General features: G+C 45.2%; 1 protein-coding gene across 17 annotated transcripts in view; it reads left to right on the top strand.

Moving 5' to 3' along the window:
* Positions 1–19,730, top strand: part of PPFIBP1 (PPFIA binding protein 1) — a 195,727-nt gene that overhangs the window by 118,933 nt on the left and 57,064 nt on the right. For 10 of the 17 annotated variants that reach the window (XM_075004063.1, XM_075004084.1, XM_075004068.1 and 7 more), the window contains 4 exons: positions 9,399–9,485; positions 12,074–12,187; positions 13,040–13,171; positions 14,965–15,066. In XM_075004063.1, coding sequence (XP_074860164.1) covers positions 9,399–9,485; positions 12,074–12,187; positions 13,040–13,171; positions 14,965–15,066 — 435 coding nt within the window. The remainder of the gene's footprint in view (positions 1–9,398; positions 9,486–12,073; positions 12,188–13,039; positions 13,172–14,964; positions 15,067–19,730) is intronic. The other 7 variants (XM_075004102.1, XM_075004183.1, XM_075004174.1 and 4 more) reach the window with 1 other exon arrangement.

Genomic DNA, 19,730 nt, shown 5'->3' with positions numbered 1-19,730 from the left:
CTTAAAAATCTCAGGCCCCCATCCTCTTCTAAAATAGCTATTCCTCTGGACGATGCAATCATGGAGGCAGCCACTAATATATGGCAAACTCCGGCATCCACTCTTCCTACCAACAAAAGGGCGGACAAAAAGTACTTCATCCCTGCGAAAGGTATGGAATTTCTCTTTAGTCATCCACAGCCAAACTCGCTAGTGGTTGAATCGTCTCAACACAGGTCCAAATCGTCCAAGTACAAATCTGGGGGACTGGACAAGGATATAAAGAAGCTGGATCTCCTGGGTAGAAAAGCCTACTCCTCATCCACTCTGTTGCTCCACATGGCCAACTATGCCGCTCATTTGTCAAACCACAATTTCGACAACTACTCCAAGCTTACTACCCTCATGGAGTTCCTTCCAGAGGATAAAAGGCCGACTCTTAAGGCAATTGTACAAGAGGGCTATGCGGCTTCTCGAGAGGGCATCCAGGTTGCATTGGATGTGGCGGACACAGCGGCCCGCGCCTTAGCCACTGCGGTGGTAATGCGGGGGGAGTCATGGCTTCACACATCCGGCATTCCAAAGGACTTACAAGTCAAAATTGCAGACCTCCCCTTTGACAAAATAAAATTGTTTGCTGAATCAACCGACTCAGTCCTACACTCGAGCAAAGACTCCAGAGCGACACTTTGGGGATATATACCCCACCGTTCAGAAGGAAGAAGTTTTATCCTCAACAACGCCGTTATGGTTACCAACAGCAGCGTACCCAATTTCAACGGGGGTATGATCAGGGACGTCATCAACAAACACATTATAAGGGCCCTAGGCATCGACCTCAGCAGGGCAACGCCTCCGCAGGGCAAAGTACAAGACAGCAGGTTTGACGGGTATGTCGAGGGTCGCGAAGCCAAGACCGTATCTCAGTGCCAATCTCAGTACATGTTCCATCACTGACTCAAACCATTTTACCCACAATGGAAAAGCATCACTTCGGACAAGTGGATATTGGAGATTGTAAGCATGGGATACACGATCCCCTTCCAGTCGTTACCTCCACCAAATCCTCCCACCGCACCCCTCCTCAGAGACCCCTCTCACCTACCGGAATTAAGGCGGGAGGTGGACCATCTCCTATTCATAGGGGCAGTGGAGAGAGTACCGGAGCAATTTCAAGGCAAAGGTTTCTACTCCAGGTACTTCTTGACGGAAAAGAAGACAGGAGGATGGAGGCCCATTTTGGATCTACGCGCACTAAACCTGTATCTGCGCAAACAGTGCTTCAAGATGACTACGATGGCTTCAATAATCACGGCACTAGACGACAGCGATTGGTTTGCAGCCCTTGACTTACAGGATGCGTATTTTCATATCGCAATTCCTCCAGCCCACAGGCGCTTCCTCCGGTTCATTGTTGGCACAGATCATTTTCAGTACAGAGTCCTTCCATTCGGCCTCTCTTCAGCTCCCAGAGTCTTCACCAAGACCTTCGCGGTGGTGTCAGCATACCTACACAGACAGGGTGTTTTCATTTTCCCGTACCTGGACGATTGCCTGCTAAAGGGAACTTGCTGGGCAGAGGTATTACGGATGATCCACATCACCACAAACACATTTACCTCATTGGGCCTCATCATCAACTTCTCAAAGTCAAAGACCAACCCCACGCAAAATATAGAGTTTATAGGGGCTCGGATAGACTCAGTCACGTCAAGGGTGTATTTACCCGAGGCTCATTTTCGCGCCATGGAGTCTCTCATACAACTACTAACGTACAGCCCCACTGTTCCAGTTCTTACGTGCTTACAACTATTGGGGCATATGGCAACCACCACGTTTGTGGTGCAAAACGCCAGGCTGCACATGCAAGGATTGCAGCATTGGTTGGCAACCATATACAAGCCCTCAATCCACACCGTTCACAAGAGGGTGTCACTTACAACAAAGACACGAAGGTCGCTAACATGGTGGGAAAACCCCAAGAATCTACTAACAGGGGTGCCCTTCCGCCAACCACAAATTACTGTGTTCGTTACAACAGATGCCTCCCATACGGGATGGGGGGCACACATGGACAACAAAACCACTCAAGGGTTATGGTCCCCCACGGAGAAGACACTGCACATAAACATATTAGAACTCAGAGCAGTGTTCAATGCGTGCAGGCATTTTCAGAATTATCTGCGTGGAGAAATAGTCGGCGTGAATACCGACAACACCACCACCATGTTTTATATAAACTGGCAGGGGGGAGCCAGGTCTTGTACGCTTTGTGCGGAGGCAGTCCGACTGTGGAACTGGTGCATTGCCAACAATATAACCATAAAGGCTTCATACCTACCGGGTGTCCACAACGTCAAGGCGGACCAGCTCAGCAGACACTTTGCACCCACTCACGAGTGGCAGACCCGTTCAGACCTACTTCACCAAGTGTTCCGCAGGTGGGGTTTTCCCCAAATCGATTTGTTCGCCACCCGGGACAACAAGAAATGTCCCCAATACTGCTCCAGAGCTGGCATGGGACAGGGGTCTTTGGGGGACGCCTTCATGATCCCATGGAAGGGCCCTCTACTTTATTCGTTCCCTCCCACGACACTTAAACACAAGGTCTTGGAGAAGGCCAGAAGGGAGAGAGCACACATGATACTCATAGTCCCAACCTGGGACCGGCAACAGTGGTTCCCATTGCTCCCACGCATGGCTCAGCATCGGCCATTTCCCCTGCCAACAGTACAGGACAGTCTCACTCAGGCTCGGGGGTCAATACAGCACCCGCACCCGAAGAGACTTCGGCTACAAGCATGGTTAATCCATGGCTAAGCGCCTTAGAGACTACATGCTCAGAGGGAGTACAACAAGTCCTTGAATGTAGTCAGAGGACTTCTACCAGAAAGACTTATCAGCACAAATGGTTGCGTTTTTCCAATTGGTGCTCCTCCAGGCAGCTAACACCGCAGGACACCACCATACCTACGATTCTGGACTATCTGCTACAACTCAAACAAAACGGACTTTCTCTATCCTCTATAAAGGTGCATCTGGCGGCTATATCAGCGTTTCAGCATGAAGAGGATGGATCAACCACGTTTGCCCATCCTGTTGTCTCGCGTTTCCTAAAGGGGTTGGTAAGTCTGTACCCCCTTCGGAAACCAATACCGCCATCATGGAGTTTAGACCTAGTTTTACACACCCTCTCGGGACCGCCCTTTGAACCATTGGCTACGGTCCCCCTTCGACTACTCACCATTAAAACGACTTTCCTCCTGGCAATCACGTCAGCTCGCAGAGTGAGCGAGCTCGTGGCCATATTGTCCACACCACCCTGCACGATATTCTCAAAAGAAGCGGTGGTCTTACGTTTGCACCCAGCCTTCGTTCCGAAGGTCTCTTCGGATTTTCATGTTAACGAACCAATAGTGTTGCCCTTGTTCTATCCTAAGCCTCACAACTCAAATGAAGAGGCACGGTTGCACTTACTTGACATAAGAAGGGCACTGGCCTTCTACATCGATAGAACTAAACCCTTCCGGAAAACGGACAGACTCCTGGTGTCCATTGCATCCAGGTCAAAAGGAGAAGCGCTATCTTCACAGAGGATTTCAAATCACATTGTGTCTTGCATAAGACTGTGTTACGAGCTTCGCAAGACTCCTTTGCCAGTTCCACCAAGGGCCCACTCTACTAGGGCAATGGCGGCATCAACTGCCTTCTTCAAAGGAATTGCGCTGAGAGATATCTGCAGAGCGGCGACGTGGTCTTCCTATGACACCTTCGCCGAGCACTACGCCTTGCACAGGATGCTTGATGAGGATACACGCCTGTCGACAGCACTCCTTTCACGGGCAAGCTGCGCATAAATCGGGTACCCACCTCCTTTTTCGGGGTGGGGGGTTACTGCTGGGTAGTCATCTACTGTGGAGCACCCACGGGGACCACTCGAAGAAGAAAGAGAAGTTACTCACCTTTGTAGTAACGATGGTTCTTCGAGATGTGTCCCTGTGGGTGCTCCACTACCCACCCGTTCCTCCCCACTTCAGAGCTCTGTTTGTGTGTTTTTCAGGGGCGTCCGGAGTGGTTGATCAGGAACTGGCGGGGACCGGATCGCGCACGTGACCGTAAGCGCATGAAGAGCCGACGCGCATCGGCGCATGCGCGACCCGACGGAGACTGCTGAAGAATTTCCGAGCTGCAGCGCCGGGGTGAGCCCGACACCTACTGTGGAGCACCCACGGGGACACATCTCGAAGAACCATCATTACTACACAGGTGAGTAACTTCTCTTTTGGCAGCAAGTCTCTTGTGTGAAGAGGTGTACATTTTACCTACTCACCTGTATGAGTGGAGCCTCATTTTAAGCAACGTAGAGTAAAAAAACCTCAGAATCTAAGAACACCTGTCACTATAGCTGCACTCTCTTCTCTGGGTAGCAGGCTGTCCTAAACTTCCCGCAAGCCTTTTAAAACACTTTCCCGTAACCATGAGTATCGCCTTCATCATCTTCTCTGAACTTTCAAATGAAAAGTGGATAATTTGTTGCTGCTTTTAAAATTATATTAATTATCCATTACTGAAATAAATAGGGACAAGTTGTGCCAGTGTCTTGTGCTTTTCTGGGAAGAATGCATGCATAACTCATGATGTCTCATTTAAAGCTGGGACTGATCCAGAACTCCTGCTGTCAGCTCCCCACTGTTTAGATCCAAACCTTTTATCCTTGGCTCATCTCTAACAGTGGTGATGTTGCTCCGTGTGCTTTTTATACAGTGGAGCCAGTGACTTTTAGCAGCCAGTGCCCATTTTTTTAGCCAGGTTTCATGTTCATGTGTATTTTCAGCTTGTGCTTATGAGTTGATTTGTGTTGCTGACAGTGGTTTGCTGGTTCCGTGCATGTGGTTGTTACACCATGGAAAAAATATGGTCCTTGCATATAATTAGCTGAAGGTTCTGCCTCCTCTTTGATGAGTTAATTCTTTTATAAACTGGCCAAATTCCTGGGAGCTAATAAAATAGTAGTCTTTATGAAGGCATATTAGATTTCAAAGATAAGTTTGCTTATATAAGATAAGTGTATGGAAATAAATCAGCGCTTTTAATGATGCAGAATGGTTTCCATGTGGCAAAATAGATCACTAGTTAAGAAACATTAAAGGTGATGCATTCATGGAAAAAAAAGTCCTGTATTCAATTAAAGATTTATTTGATTTTCTTGGTGTGAAGATAAGGAAGATTTAAGTTAAGCTAGTCGGTTCAGATCCTGAAAGTATTTCGTGATAGTATGTGGCATATTTAATCTCTCTCCCTGGAGACCTGAATTCAGACTCTTCCAGAGATCGTAAGTTAAAAGGAGTGTGATGATTCCATGCTGGCCCTTAGTGGAAAGTGCCTGTATCACAGATTGTCACACAGTTGTGAGTTTTTCCTCATGAGATACCTAGCTGCAGTGTGCTCTTTAACCACAAGATTATCCTTCTTGCTAGGGGTGACTATTGGATTTGGTGCATCTTTGATTAAATAAGTGATTTCAACATAGCACGGAGCCAACCACTATGCTACTTTGCTTGACATCTTTGAGTTCATACTTTGTATCTAGCTGTTGTTGAGCAGCCAAGAGGATAGTTTTGCCACCCAAAACATGAAGAATCTTGGGTTGTTGGGGGTGGGGTGGTGTCGCAAAGTCACGATTGTCCAAAAAATCCTGAGGTTTAATGAGTAATAAATGGGAGGTTCTTTTCATTTGCTTTCTGGTGTTTTGATTCTTTCAGAGTTCATGTTTCAAGATTTTTCTCTGAAATAATGAGGCTATACATTTTTTGGTCATAAACAAAAGCTGGAATTTCTAATAATCGGTAGACTCCAGGAGCTCAGGGGTTATGCACCAAAGATTGAGATTTGCAATGAAATTGTGAGAGATGGCAAAAAATGTAAGAGCATAATTACCGTGGCAATTTAAAAATTAAAATAACGAGATATTTGGCATTGTTGTGAGGATACCATATAACCTGACTCCAAAATCTTCTCCTAAAACTTTAAATAAATCATGTTTGATACTTGCAAATGTTCAGCAGATTTTTCAATTATTTTTTGTTTTTGCTTGGTTTCTGCATTGAGTCCCATCTACCCTTCCACCTATTAATAGTCCCCTAGTGAAATCAGAGTAAAAAACTTAATATTTTTAACCACATTTATATCTTGATGCTTGTAAGTAGGAAACAGAATCAGAATCTCCGTTTTTGTTGAATTCTTTCCTTTTAAAAGGAGGTTCATCCTCCTGATTTTGGTAGAACCTAGGGAGTTGAGAGGGAAGTTGCTAGTAGTACAGCAAAAGAAGCTAAGGAAGTCCTTATGACTCTGCCAGATGAGCCATGGATCATGGGGAAAAAGGGAAATGGTTAATGGAGGGAAAGGAAGCTGATCTTTATGGATAAGCACCTTGCTTTCTGAAATTTTGAGGTACAAGTTTGAACCTCTCTAATCTGGAACACAGTTGTCCAGCAACATCCGTAATCCAGCATGATTTTAGTTATCCAGGTATAACCACTTATCACGAACCATAGCCAAGTTTCCTGTGGTCCCATAAAGTTTTTTTACAGCCATCAGACCTGACTTTGTGTGCTGTGCCGTCCTGTTTCTTAGCTGTATTTTACCCTTTAATGTCTTCTAAGAGCCCAGTAAGCGTTGGCAATGCGCTAGACAATATTGAGTCCCATGGTCTGGCAGATTCTCTTGTGTGGCACCCATCAGGTCCCAAAGATGCCAGATTAGGGCAGTCCACCCTGTACAAAGGGAAGGAGCTTAGAGTGGTTCAACCCGAAAAAGGGGAAGGGGCTTTGGTGTCTGAAATTTGAACCAGTTAGGCTGTTTAGGGGGATGGGGCTTTGTTATCTTAAATTTAATGAGAAGCAGCTTTCCACGTACAAGAGAGCAGGCATCCTGCAGCCTCCCTTCTCACCCCGACCCCACATTCTGCTAAGTCTCCAGGTAGCTGAGGAAACTGGCCATTGCTAGCTTCTCCACGAAAATCTCTGCTTCAGGAATCGTTGATGGCACACAGGTGCCACCTTGTGCTTATGCAGTATGCTAGCTCCTTGCATGGCTGGTGCTTCAGTTTTTGGTGTCTCAGATGGACACAAGGTTCAGTTACTTCTGTAAAATGCAGAAAATGGAGTGTATCTGGAACACTCACAAGCACCGTGCTTCACTGCATAGGATAAGAATGTCCATTTTGGTTCTGAGTTGTGGGTAGCAAACTGAAATATGTGCACGTAACACTGTTGTGGGAAGGTTTGCATCTTTGTGTGGCAGGAGATTAACAAAGGAATTGTCCGTTTTGAAATACTTTCCCCTCTCAATATCAGCAGCAGTTTTATTTATTTATTTATTTATTTAGCAAGCATGTTCAAGGTTAATTCTAAGGTTTTGTTTATTTTCAGACTTTCTTCTCCTAAGTTCTTTTAATTTTAGTAGTTTTAATTTACGATGATGTGTCACAGAAGTGTTTAGTATACTTTTACGAGCATACTGTCCAATAGTCGATTGATTATAGCTGGATAATTTATAGCTGTGATGAAAAATCACAAGGGTAACATGGAAGACCAGTTCAAAGCAAATGCAGGCTTTTAAGAGTAGAGGTGGGCTTCTATGCTTACTAACTAACTTACTACTAAGCAAGGTAGTGGAAGCTATTGGTAAATATGTAGAGCCTGATGTAAAGCTTGTTAAAGTCAATGGGAGGAGAATACAGTAGACCCTCCATTTATGCAAGGGTTCTGTTCCCACACACTCTTGCATAACCTGAAATTTGCATAAGTTGGGGGTGGCTTCTTCCACAACGGAACACATGTTCTGCAGCTGGGAAAGCAGGAGAAAGGTAAGTCCTGGGGTTGTGGGGGCATCTGGAGAGGATTAAGCCTGGCGGTAGGTTGGGACCATGGGAGGGGGTAGGGGAGTTAAGCAAGGGGGGGGATGGGAAATTAGGGCTGCATGGGTGGAGTTGAGCCAGAACTGCGGTTGGGGGGGGGTTGAGTTAGATCCATGCATGGGGGTGGGGGGTGGGTGTTGAACTGGAGCTGTGCGGGGGGGGGGGTGTTGAACGGGGTGGGTAGCCGGAGCCATGCACAGGTGTTGAGTGGGGCGGGGGTTGGGGTCTGAAGCCGGGGCTTCACAGAGCCAGGGGGATGGGGGCGGGGGGCGCAGTTTGAGCCAGGGCTGGGACAAGAATGAGATTTTGAGTTGTGCTTAACTATCATTAATGGGAGTTAAGCGCAACTCAAAATTGCGCATTTTGAGGGTTTACTGTATTGTGTATCTGATTGTGACATGGTATAAAGAGTTCTTAGTCTGAGTTTGGGATAGACCTTGTACCTTTTATGATACAGCACACAGTCCTATCAGATACAAATATGGGGTAAATGGTTTGGTGGCCAAATCTACAGGTAGCACAAAATGATATAGATTAGTCAGGACTAGAGGAGACTGAGGAACTCAAGGGACCCAATTAAGCTAGATGAAGGGACAATATGGTGGCAGATGTTTCATGTTGACAGATGTGTGTTGGGAGGAATAACGTAGGCTACATACACGTATTGGTGGGTTCTAAGTTAATGTAAACAGTCTGTAGAGGTGAGAGTATTTCACTGGACAGAAAAATGAAAAAATCTATGTTCAAGTTGCAACAGGTTGAAAACAGCAAACAAAATATTAGAATGTATTCTATAAAGGAGGAGACAAAAATGCTATAATGGAATGTGGCACAGTAAAAAGCAATGCTAATTTTATAATGCCCGCATATAAATCAGTGGTGCATCCTCAGATGGAATCCTGTGTTCAGTTCTGTTTTTTTAAAAAAAAGCAAAAATAGAGTGGTCCAGAGATAGTCAAGGAAAATATCTTTCATAGGCCACAATGGCTACGTCTGCACTAGCCAAAAACTTTGAAATGGCCGTGCAAATGGAAGTTTACTAATTAAGCACTGAAATACATGTTCAGTGCCTCGTTAGCATACGAGCGGCTGCGGCACTTCGGAATTGATGCAGCTTGCCGCCGCGCAGCTCATCCAGGTGGGGCTCCTTTTCAAAAGGACCCCGGATACTTCGAAGTCCCCTTATTCCTATCTGCTCATGGGAATAAGCAGACTTCGAAGTAACCAGGGTTCTTTCGAAAAGGAGCCCTGTCTGGATGAGCCGCGTGGCGGCAAGCCGCGTCAATTTCGAAGTGCCGCGGCCGCCCACATGCTAATGAGGCGCTGAATATGTATTTCAGTGCTTCATTAGTAAACTTTGAAATGGCCATTAGCATGGCCATTTCGAAGTTTTTGGCTAGTGTAGACATGGCCAATGAGGCTTAATTTTGAAACTACGTTGTTGAGGAAGATTGACAATATGATAGCATCTAATCCAAACTTTTTTTTTCCTCCCTCTCAGACTAATGGACACATCGCTGGTAATGGAGATGTATATCAAGAAAGGCTAGCACGTCTGGAAAATGACAAAGAATCTCTTGTTCTGCAAGTGAGTAATTTCCGAAGTTAGGTTTTTTCCCCTCGTGGGTGTATAGATTGTGTGCTCTAACCAGTGCTTTTTTTTCTAGGAAAAGAGGGGAGGAACTCAACCCACAAACCACACCCCTGGCAGCTTAATGCCCCACCATGTGGGGCCCAAGCTACCCCCCAGGGGGTCCCTAACTGGCCCCCAGGGGCTCAACCACCTGCCGTGCAGGGCCCAAGCTGCCCCCCCAGCAGCTTAACTGCTCCCCATGTAGGGCTCACACTGAGGCCTGATCTGCACCCCAGTGGCTTAACTGCTCCCATGCGGGGCCCAAGCTGGCCCCCAGCAAGGCCCAAATCACCCCCACACCAGCAGTTTGCCCCCTCCGTGCAGCGCCAGCTGCCCACATGGGCCCAAATCCTCCCTGCATGGCCCCTATCCCTGCCCCACAGCTTACGCCCCCATGCCACTCCTGAGCCTCCCCCCTGCATGGCCCCAACTCCATCCTCCATGGCTAAACCCCCTCCATAGTGGCCACAACCCGCCCCCAGCTTATACCCTGCTCCCCCCAGCACCTCACCCACTCTACTTCACCTCCTACTATGCTGCTGCCTCCTCCATGTGGCTGCCCTCTGATGGCATTTCAGAGCAGGGAGGGAGTGAAGGAGGAGGAATCAGCTGGAGGCAGCTGCATCCCAAGCTGCAAATGGCCAGATGCAGCTTGGATGCAGCTGTCCAGCCAGTTTTTGGGAAAAAAAGGTGCCGGAGTGTCGTTCTGGGGCTTCCCAGCAGAAAAAAAGCCCTGACTCTAAAAGACTGAATCTACAGCTTTGAGTTAGAGTCAGAGCAGGGATGCTGCATATCAGCTTCATGGCTGTTTGAGTTCTCGGTGGGAGTTGGAGGAGTGGGGACAGCGCGTGAATCAGGTGATCTGTAGCACTCAGAGTGCTGGGTGGGGGAGGAGAAGGACAGGCGAGGCTCCAGTCATCTAGAGCGCAAGAGGTGCTTGGGGGAGGGGATCAGGTGGGGTTCACGGGACATGGATGTACAGATACAAAGATGGGTTCTACAATGTCTGTTACCTCCTAAGAAGCAGGTCCTGGAGTCATCATGGATAGTCCTGTGAAAGCTTATGCTCAGTGATCCGAAAAGATTAACATTATCGTAGGAACTATTAGCAAAGGAATAGAAAATGTATACCACTTTCTAACCCCATGGTGTATTCGTATCTTGAATACTATGTTTGTTTCTAATTGCTGGATGTGGAAAAGATTTAGAGAAGGGCAAAATGATGGTCAAGGGTGTGGAATGGTTTCTGTACGAGGAGAGACTGAAAAAATTAGGGCTGCTAATCACAGAAGACAGATAACTAAGAGGAGATATGATACAGGACTATAAAATCATGAATGGTGTAGGAACAAATAGAGAGGTATTATTTTCCTTTCACACAATACAAAAACTGGGGTCACTTAATAAAATTAATAGGTAGAAGGTGTAATGCAAATATGAGGAAGTACTTTTCTCATAATGTACAATTAACCTGCGGAATTCATTGCCATGGGATGATTTAATGTCAAGAAGTCTAGCTGGGTTCAGACAAGATTAGTTCGTGGAGGATAAATTCATGAATGCATTTGGTAGTCAAGATAGTCAGGGATACAGCCCCATCTTCAGGATGATCCTGTGCTTCTGACTATCAGCAATGGAAGACAAAGGTGGATCCACTACATCAGGGTTCAGCAACTTTTCTGAAGCGGGGTGCCAAAATTTGACCTCTGTGTACAGCCTGAGTGCTGGTGATACTTTTAAAAGTCACTAATAGCATTAGTTGGTCTTTCGTTAATCCACAGGTGCGTGGCTTTGAACAAGCTCCTGACTGGGTTGGGGAGGAGGGGCAGAGGTGAGCTCCCGCCTTGCATGCCGATGAAAAATTGGCTCTTGTGCTCTTTTGAAACCTGTGCCAGAGGTTGCTGACCCCTGCACTACATAACTGCCCTATTCTTTATGTTCCCCTTGAAACTCTGGTATGGGGCGCTGTCAGAGACAGGATACAGGGCAAGTTGGACCACTGTCTGACTCATTGTGGCGACTCATACGTTTCTCCTCAGCCTGTACAGTGTAACTGCTGGAGAATGCCTCCTATGTGTAGGCACTTACTGCATGGGTGTTTTGGGGTGAGAGCACCCATGGGAAAAATTAGTGGGTGGCACCCACTGGCAGCCAAACTCGCCTTTCCTCCCCAACTCTCACTTGCTGATGACTCCGTCGACCGACTCCTCCTCTGCCCGCCCCGCGTTTCTGGAGCTCCAGGAGCAGCTGATTGTTGGTGTTGAGGAAGCACCAAGAGGGAGGGTAGGGGTGTGAACAAGGCACATTTGGGGGAGGAATTGAGGCAGGGACATGGGGGCAAGATAGTGATGGGGTTTGGTGGAAGGGTTGGAATGGGGAAGGGGCCTCGGAGGGTTGGGGGGGGCCCCTGGCTACAGGGGAAGTTGAAACCTGCGTTCCTATGTGCTGTCGCTGCAAAGGTTGCCGCTTATTATTTGTGTCCTTCAGGTGCTGTATAAGGTATTTAAGGTAGTTCTGGATTTTCATATTTCTGTACTCTGCAGGTAAGTGTGCTTACTGACCAGGTGGAGGCACAAGGAGAGAAGATCCGAGATCTAGAATTCTGCCTAGAGGAGCACAGGGAGAAGCTGAATGCCACAGAAGAGATGCTGCAGCAGGTATGGCGAGGGAGCCAGAGCAGTTTGTGCCTGTTTGTACTTCGTAGATCCTGCTGTAGCACTGAATGCTGGGTTGGCTGCATCAGTCAGACAAGTGTATTTTAGCACAAAATTTTGGAACTGGTGGTGTCACATGATCAAGTGATAGCTTTTTTGTTTACATTTCCATTGTGTTTGTTACAGCTCTGCTAATTCTTAATCATATCAACCCTATCCCATACAGGAAGTATCCAGTCCTACTCCCACTGGAGTCCATGCTCTGACTTCTATGGGAGTTACACTGAGGACCTAAGTAGAATGAATGTTGTTTGTTAGCTCTTATTTCTTGAACTGTATCTGGTGTCCTTTACAACTGTGACAACCAGTAGGTTTATTGAAGCAGCTCTTCCTGCGTCTGGATCAGCCCAGCCCCCAATACTTTCTAGATGCATCCAGGTTCACTGCAGCCACTGCAAAGTTCAGGGATCATCTCTGTCAATGACTACTGAGTGGCAGAGTTAGCAAGTCTAGAATAAATTGATTTACATAGGGCTCATGGATATCCATTATCAATATCCTAATCTTATTGGGATAGAATGGGCATTCTAGTGAAAAGTCCCCTGTATAAACTAAAGTTATAAATTAAGCCCTGATTGGAGAGAGAGACATGAGTCCAGATAGACATGAAGTCAACCAGGTTAAGGGGGGCAAGTATCCTGGGCTTGATAGACTGAAGGTGTCCTGCCTTTCCACCCAAGAAATACATAGGAAGGCTACTTTCCTGTTGTCTTGTTTCTTGGGCCTATTTTAATGTGGCACTAAGCAATTAATTTTGTCTCAGAATAATAACTGTTCCTCTTTCTCTTGAATCAGGAGCTCTTGAGTAGAACATCCCTTGAAACTCAGAAATTGAATCTTATGACAGAAATTTCCAATTTGAAGCTAAAGTTGACTGCTGTAGAGGAGGACAGGTTAGACTATGAAGATAGATACGGAGACACAGAGGTGAGTGAAGTAGATGAACTGATTCTCAGAACTTCACATGGCTTCCAGTTACCCTAAACTCTCTCTGTTTTAAAGAAATATGTTTTCATATTCCAGTCATGCTGAGTCAGAAAGAAATGGGAATTGAGGTGGACTTCATGGGGGATGTGAACAGGTACATTGCCTTGCAGTGTTACAGGCCAGCAGGTCACATATTTTGTATATAGTTGTGAATGTCGCATCAAATTCTCAGGCATGTTGCTCTTGTAATGAAAGACTTTTCTCTGCTGTTCATTGAGAGCCATGTAATGTCTCGCTGATAGTTTGAGGGTTCTTCTAAGTCTGAGTGTAAATCCTGGCTCTATTAAAGTCAGAGGGAGTTTTGCCATTGATTTCAGTGAGGCCAACATTTTACGCAATATCTGAGGTGTGTCTTGGATGTCCAAAATGCCAGCAGATGTTCCCTAAGGTCTGGATTCTGCCAGACTTTTACATGGGGTTACGAGGATAGGAGGCAGTGGGAGATGAATATAAAGAACCATCCTGTCCATCTAAAGCTTGAATAAGGGCCTAGCAGAATTGCAACTCATGGCTTAGCTTCCTTTGGCTGCATATGGGCTAAGAAGTGGTAATTAAGTATGCTGCCTCCATGTATCCAGAGCTGTTGCACTACCCTTTAGGGTAACACAATCAAGCCCATAATGAGCCCAGTAAATGTTTTAATTTCTCTTTGGAAGATGGATTTCTCTGGTGAGGCTAACCAGCTCATTAAACCATTCGGTGTGCAGGTTGGTTTACATAGTACAGATACTTTTTTATTTTAATTTTTAAATTGAATCTTTTTTGGGTGGGTTTCAGTTGTAAGGCCAGCCTGGTCACACACGGTAACAGCGAGGTGGAATTGAGCCACCATGTGGCCTTGAGCTGTACCATGCCAGCAATCTTCTGGTGGCTGCTCAAGTTACTGAAGATAATTTTAAGCTTTGACTTTTTATAAAAAGAATCTAAATGTCTTGCCCTTCATGTTGCAAAGGTAGAGTTCTAAACGTGAATGAATCGGTCGAAAGAAAAACGGTAGTATAATGCTGGAGGGAATGACAAGCCCCATTGACTTCAATCGTGCACTCATTCTGAAGGCTAATGATGATAATTTAAATGTTAACATTCATCAGTTTAACAAAAATACCTAGCTGCTGTGGAGCTCACTTCAAGTTCTGCCTTTTCCCTGCAGTCCAATTGCAATTTTGTCTGAATGATTGCTATTGCATTAAAGCAGGAAACATAACCAGTTCAGACTAGTGCCATTCATACCAGTGCTGTAGAAATAAGGTCTCCATCTGGCAAAGACAGATTGACTTCTCAGTATTAGTAGTACTGTCATGGATCAGTCAAGTTAAAACTGTTTGGTTTTTGAACTCCTACAACTTGTAACATTCTTTACTCACCCAGCAACAGTCAGTAAAATGTGCAATTCTTTCCTTATGTAGAAAACATACGCAATAATGTGATCTGACCCTTATGAACGAAGACTGTGTGTGCAGTCTGAGTGATGGGCAAACAGATCCATATGAATGGCAGACTTTTCTTTTGGGAGGCAACATTTGACCCAAATAATCACAGGAAATGTGTATAGCTGAACCTGAATTATTCTGTGACTCTGCTAGGTTTCTTGAATAAGTTTTGCAAAACAGGTAACAAAGTGGTTGATCTTGTAATGCTTTTCCTTTATCCTTTTTGTGTGTTTCTATTCTGTTAACCATCTTTTTCCCAGTCTTTTCTGTGATCCCCTTCTTTCATTTCCCTCTGCACTACAGTTCCTCTCTAACGTACTAGCAGAACTCAGACAACAGATGGAGAAAGTGGAGGCGGAACTAGCACTGTCTCAGGAAAAGAGGTTGCAGTATGGGAATCAAGAGGTGATTTTTCCATGCCATGCACTGCAACTGTAGAGTCTGTGCCAAAGGCTGACTTGCACGGTAGCTGTTAATACCAACGTTTCTCTTAAATGCGTTAGAATATGCCAAATCATGGTCTTTTATGGGAGCAAAAGAAAATGCTGTAATAAAGTAACATTAAATTTAACTTGCACTTAAATGCAGTTATTAATTATAAAAATAATACAGTTTTATTTGTAGGACATCCATGCCAGAACTAATAAACTATTATTAAATGTTACTTGTGCTTTTTTTTCCTAAAGGCAGCATAGAGCTACTTGTGTTGTTATAGAACCTACTAATTCCATGAACTTAGCCTTCTGTGGCAGTAAAGACTTGGTGGCAACTCTGAATATTGATGTCCCATAATTTTGCGGAGTAGAATTGTGGAATTGCTCCTTGTTGACCTAACTCTTCCTCCACTGAAGTCAATGGTCAGTTGATTTCAAGGAGGCCACTGCTGAGTGCTTTGAAAATCCTGCCTCTGAGCTTCTTGTACCAGTGGATGGGATATACCTTGACTTCAGCAAGTCTTTTGATACGGTCTCCCACAACATTCTTCTCCATAAGTTAAGGAAATATGGATTGGATCCTTGGACTATAAGATGGCTAGAAAGCTGGCTTGATGGTCGGGCCCAATGGGTAATGGTCAATGGCTCAATATCTGGATGGCGGTCTGTTTTAAGCGGCGTGCCGCAAGGCTTGGTTCTGGGGCCAGTGTTATTCAACATCTTTATTAATGACCTGGATGAGGGACTGGATTGCACCCTCAGCAAGTTTGCAGATGACACAAAACTAGGGGGACATGTAGATTCATTAGAGGGTAGAGGGAGAATCCAGAGAGACCTGGGTAAATTGGAGGACTGGGCCAAAAGAAATCTGATGCAGTTCAATAAAGAGAAGTGTAGAGTCCTGCACCTGGGATGGAAGAATCCCAAGCATTGTTACAGTCTGGGGACTGACTGGCTCAGCAGCAGTATGATGGAAAGGGACCTGAGGGTTATGGTGGATGAAAGGCTGGATATGAGTAAACAGTGTGCCCTTGTAGCCAAGAAGGCTAACGGCATACTGGGGTGCATTAGGAGGAGCATTTCGAGCAGATCTAGAGAAGTAGTTATTCCTCTTTATTCGGCACTGGTGAGGCCACATCTGGAATATTGTGTCCAGTTGTGGTCCCCCCAGTATAAAAAGGATGTGGATTTGCTGGAGCAGGTTCAGCAAAGGGCAACAAAAATGATTAAGGGTCTGGAGCACAAGACCTATGAGGATAGGCTGAGGGATTTGGGCTTGTTTAGTTTACAGAAGAGAAGACTTAGAGGTGATTTAATAGCAGCCTTCAACTTCCTGAAGGGGAGCTCTAAAAAGGAGGGTGAGAAACTGTTCTCAGTGGTGTCAGATGGCAGAACAAGGAGTAATGGTCTGAAGTTGAAGAGGGAGAGGTGTAGGTTAGATATTAGGAAAAACTACTTCACCAGGCGGGTGGTGGAGCATTGGAATGCGTTGCCTAGAGAGGTAGTGGATTCTCAATCCCTTGAGGTTTTTAAGTCCCAGCTGGACAAGGTCCTGGCTGGGATGACTTAGTGGGGGGTTGATCCTGCTTGAAGCAGGGGGCTGGACTAGATGACAATCTGAGGTCCCTTCCAGCCCTGTGATTCTGTGATTTATTCACAGGCACAAAAAGACCAAAGCCGAATGGAGATGTTTTGTGCCCAGTAGAAACAGGAAAAATGTCCTGGCCCCCCAAAAAGGCTGTTTCCAAGTACTAAACAGACTTGTTTCCAGTTGAATTAAATAATTGATTCCCACACAGCTATCTTACTTAAATATAGTACTGTTGCTTCTCCTTCAACTGGAAGTCAGTTTATTCTCTTCAGTGCTCCCTTGTTAAATGAATACCTCCTTCAACTCCTTGTACTTAATTTACTTTGCCAGTTAAATATTTGTGTCCTAGAGTGGCTCTGTCCAGTATTCTCAAAGACAGTAGCTTTTCAAGCTTAATGATATCATTAATGTCAGTAGCTCAGTCTGTACTGATTTGTTTTTCTGTATCAAATTGTCGTGATTGTGTCAATTTGTTCTCTGGTAAAACTTCTCCATTTGTTTCCTTCTCTATCATCTTTTCAGAGCTTTGCTCTGTCCAGCTTGACAGCATCTCTCTTGATGATGGCCAGAACTGGATCCTCTGATCCAAATGAGGTGTGTTAGATCAGGTGTGCGCCAACTTTTTATTTCAGGCCCCACATTCCATCTCCACAGTTAGCAGGGCCCCTCATCATGCCAGCACGTGTAAGAAAATAAATCTGTAGAACTTTATTAATTGGTTTATAAATGTGAATACACAGACATAAAAGCAATAACATTTCAACATTTTTAATGAGGTGAAGGAGCCTGACACCCAACAGCCAATCATGCTGTGCCCCCCCAGCCCCCCCTTAGGAAATTTCACACTCCCTGAAGGGGCCTGCCCCCTCACTTTGCACACCTGTTTTAAATAACTAAACATACCTCGGTACATGATGTTTTCCGAATTGGAGGAAATTTGATTTACAGGAGGGGTTCACAGCCAGATGTGCTGCCACCCCCCATCGCCCCCTTTTCAGAGCCACAATCTGAAGTTAAAACAGTCCTCTCTTCAGCGTTCAAATGACACCACACTCCGTAGTTCCCAGAGCTGCCTGTCGCATCTGTATCCTGTCACCTGAGTTCTCATCTGCTGCCTAGCCACAAAACAATCCTTTCTTCCTACTGAAAGAGGCCAAGCTTACTGCAGTTCACTGTGTGGTACCCAGTCAAGTCCAGGAACACAAAGAGTGGGGGTTGTTGCTGCTCGCTGTGTAGATGCATAACAGAGAGGTGGAGGCTGCTTATGCCCCTCTTCTTGCGTGGCTCATTGCTGCAGGAACACAATCTGGCCTTGGTGTGCTAGTGGCAAAGGTTTTATAGCACTATGGACTTTTAACCCACTTCTCTGCCTTGAAATAGACAAAGGAGAGTAATTTAGATTATGCTTATGGGTTTTTCCATTAGTTTATGGGTTTTTCTATTACTTGGTTAATATATCCACTCTTTGGCAGGAGATGAATTATGCAATTTTCTTCTGCAAAACATACTGGTAATATTTCTGTGTTTGAAAAGTGGCCTTAGACGTTCTTTAATTCTTTTTGCTCCTTTGCAAGCGTTGGATAGTAGTTTTAATGACACATATGTAGTAGCACTCAAATGTGACTGAAGAACATGATAGAATTCAGTAAAAAAAAACCCCAAGATTCCAACCCTGAAGAGTTTACAATCTAATATTAGGCATGACAGAGAAAGACAGAGTAGTTAACAATGAGGACTGGGCAAAAAAAACACTTGGCATATTGTAATAAGATTACTCTGTGAGGTTGTGTGTACCTCTTAACAGGTCTATTAAAGTTCATTTTTTCATTAAATTAGTGGGTAGGGAAAATTGGAAAGGATTTTGAATAAGGATTTTATGAACGTCTTTTTCTGGGTTTTTCAATGTCAAGCAATAAGGTTATAAGCACTGTACTGGAATGCAAAATTGTCAGTTGTTTTGAAAACAAACATATAGCAAAAAAACCTCCAGAACAATCACCCTCTTTTAATTATCTTTCTCGTTCCAGAAGTCTAAATTGCATTGGGCATAGCTATATATTCTGGCCTTTGAGACCACTGTAAATCTTTCAAGTAGATGGAGAAGAGCTGTTTCATGTGGCAAGTTTATGGGTTTTTCCATTACTTGGTTAATCCGTTTAACCACAGAAAAGAGTTTCTTCCCATCCCCCCGCAGTTCAGAGTTGCAGCTTTTTAAGCTCTGTTCGTGGTTTACTGACATTTGCAATTTTAAATAGTCTTGAGTTTTTTTAACTGACCCCTTGTTGTTGTTGTTGAGGGCATTGATTTGTGTCTCTATTAAAAGCTATTCCGCTGCATTCACACCAAATCTCTTGGGCAGAGTTCATGCTCCAAAGACATGAGCGTGATCTTCTTCAAACTGGCAGGGGAGGGCAACAGCTTGAGGGAACTATGCGCCAATTGCTAATTAAAACTAGACGATGAGAAATCGTGAAAGCCAGTGGGACGGGGAAGATGCCTGGTCTGCCTGTGACATGCTGCTCCTTGTTCCAGTTGTTACTGCATCTCAGTTCAGGGGAGCAGCCCAGTCCCTCACAGCTCACACTAACACCCCAGTTCCCAACCAGAACCAGCTGCTCACTGGGATAAAGGTGACACTACGGTTCCCAGAGAACAGGGGTGCTTGTGAAAGACTTATTGGTCCTGGATAATATACCTGATTTCCCCTTTGACAGGAGGATGGCATGTTCCACCATCTTCCAAATGAAACAAGGTTAAGAAACCTGAAATCCCAGAACCCAGCAAACGACACAGTCGGGGACAATGTTCCCGCTAATCATTTCCATCTGTGCAGGGATTTTTTCCCTCCATGTGTGGAATTAATTTTAGGTGCACTGAGGTATGTGCAAATGTGCACCATTGATAGAAACGAAAAAAAAACCAAAAAGCTGTGAGCGCTCTGCTCATCAGCTGGGTGACATTTAAATCTCTCCTGCATGGCCTAGGAAGCACACCATTTACAGGGACCCCATTTAACCCCTACAGCCAGAAGTACTTGTTAACCA

Source organism: Carettochelys insculpta, chromosome 1, assembly GCF_033958435.1.
Source record: "Carettochelys insculpta isolate YL-2023 chromosome 1, ASM3395843v1, whole genome shotgun sequence".
Taxonomy (NCBI): Eukaryota; Metazoa; Chordata; order Testudines; family Carettochelyidae; genus Carettochelys; species Carettochelys insculpta.
Note: the sequence above shows the minus strand (reverse complement) of the source record. Positions and strands in the feature narration are given on the sequence as shown.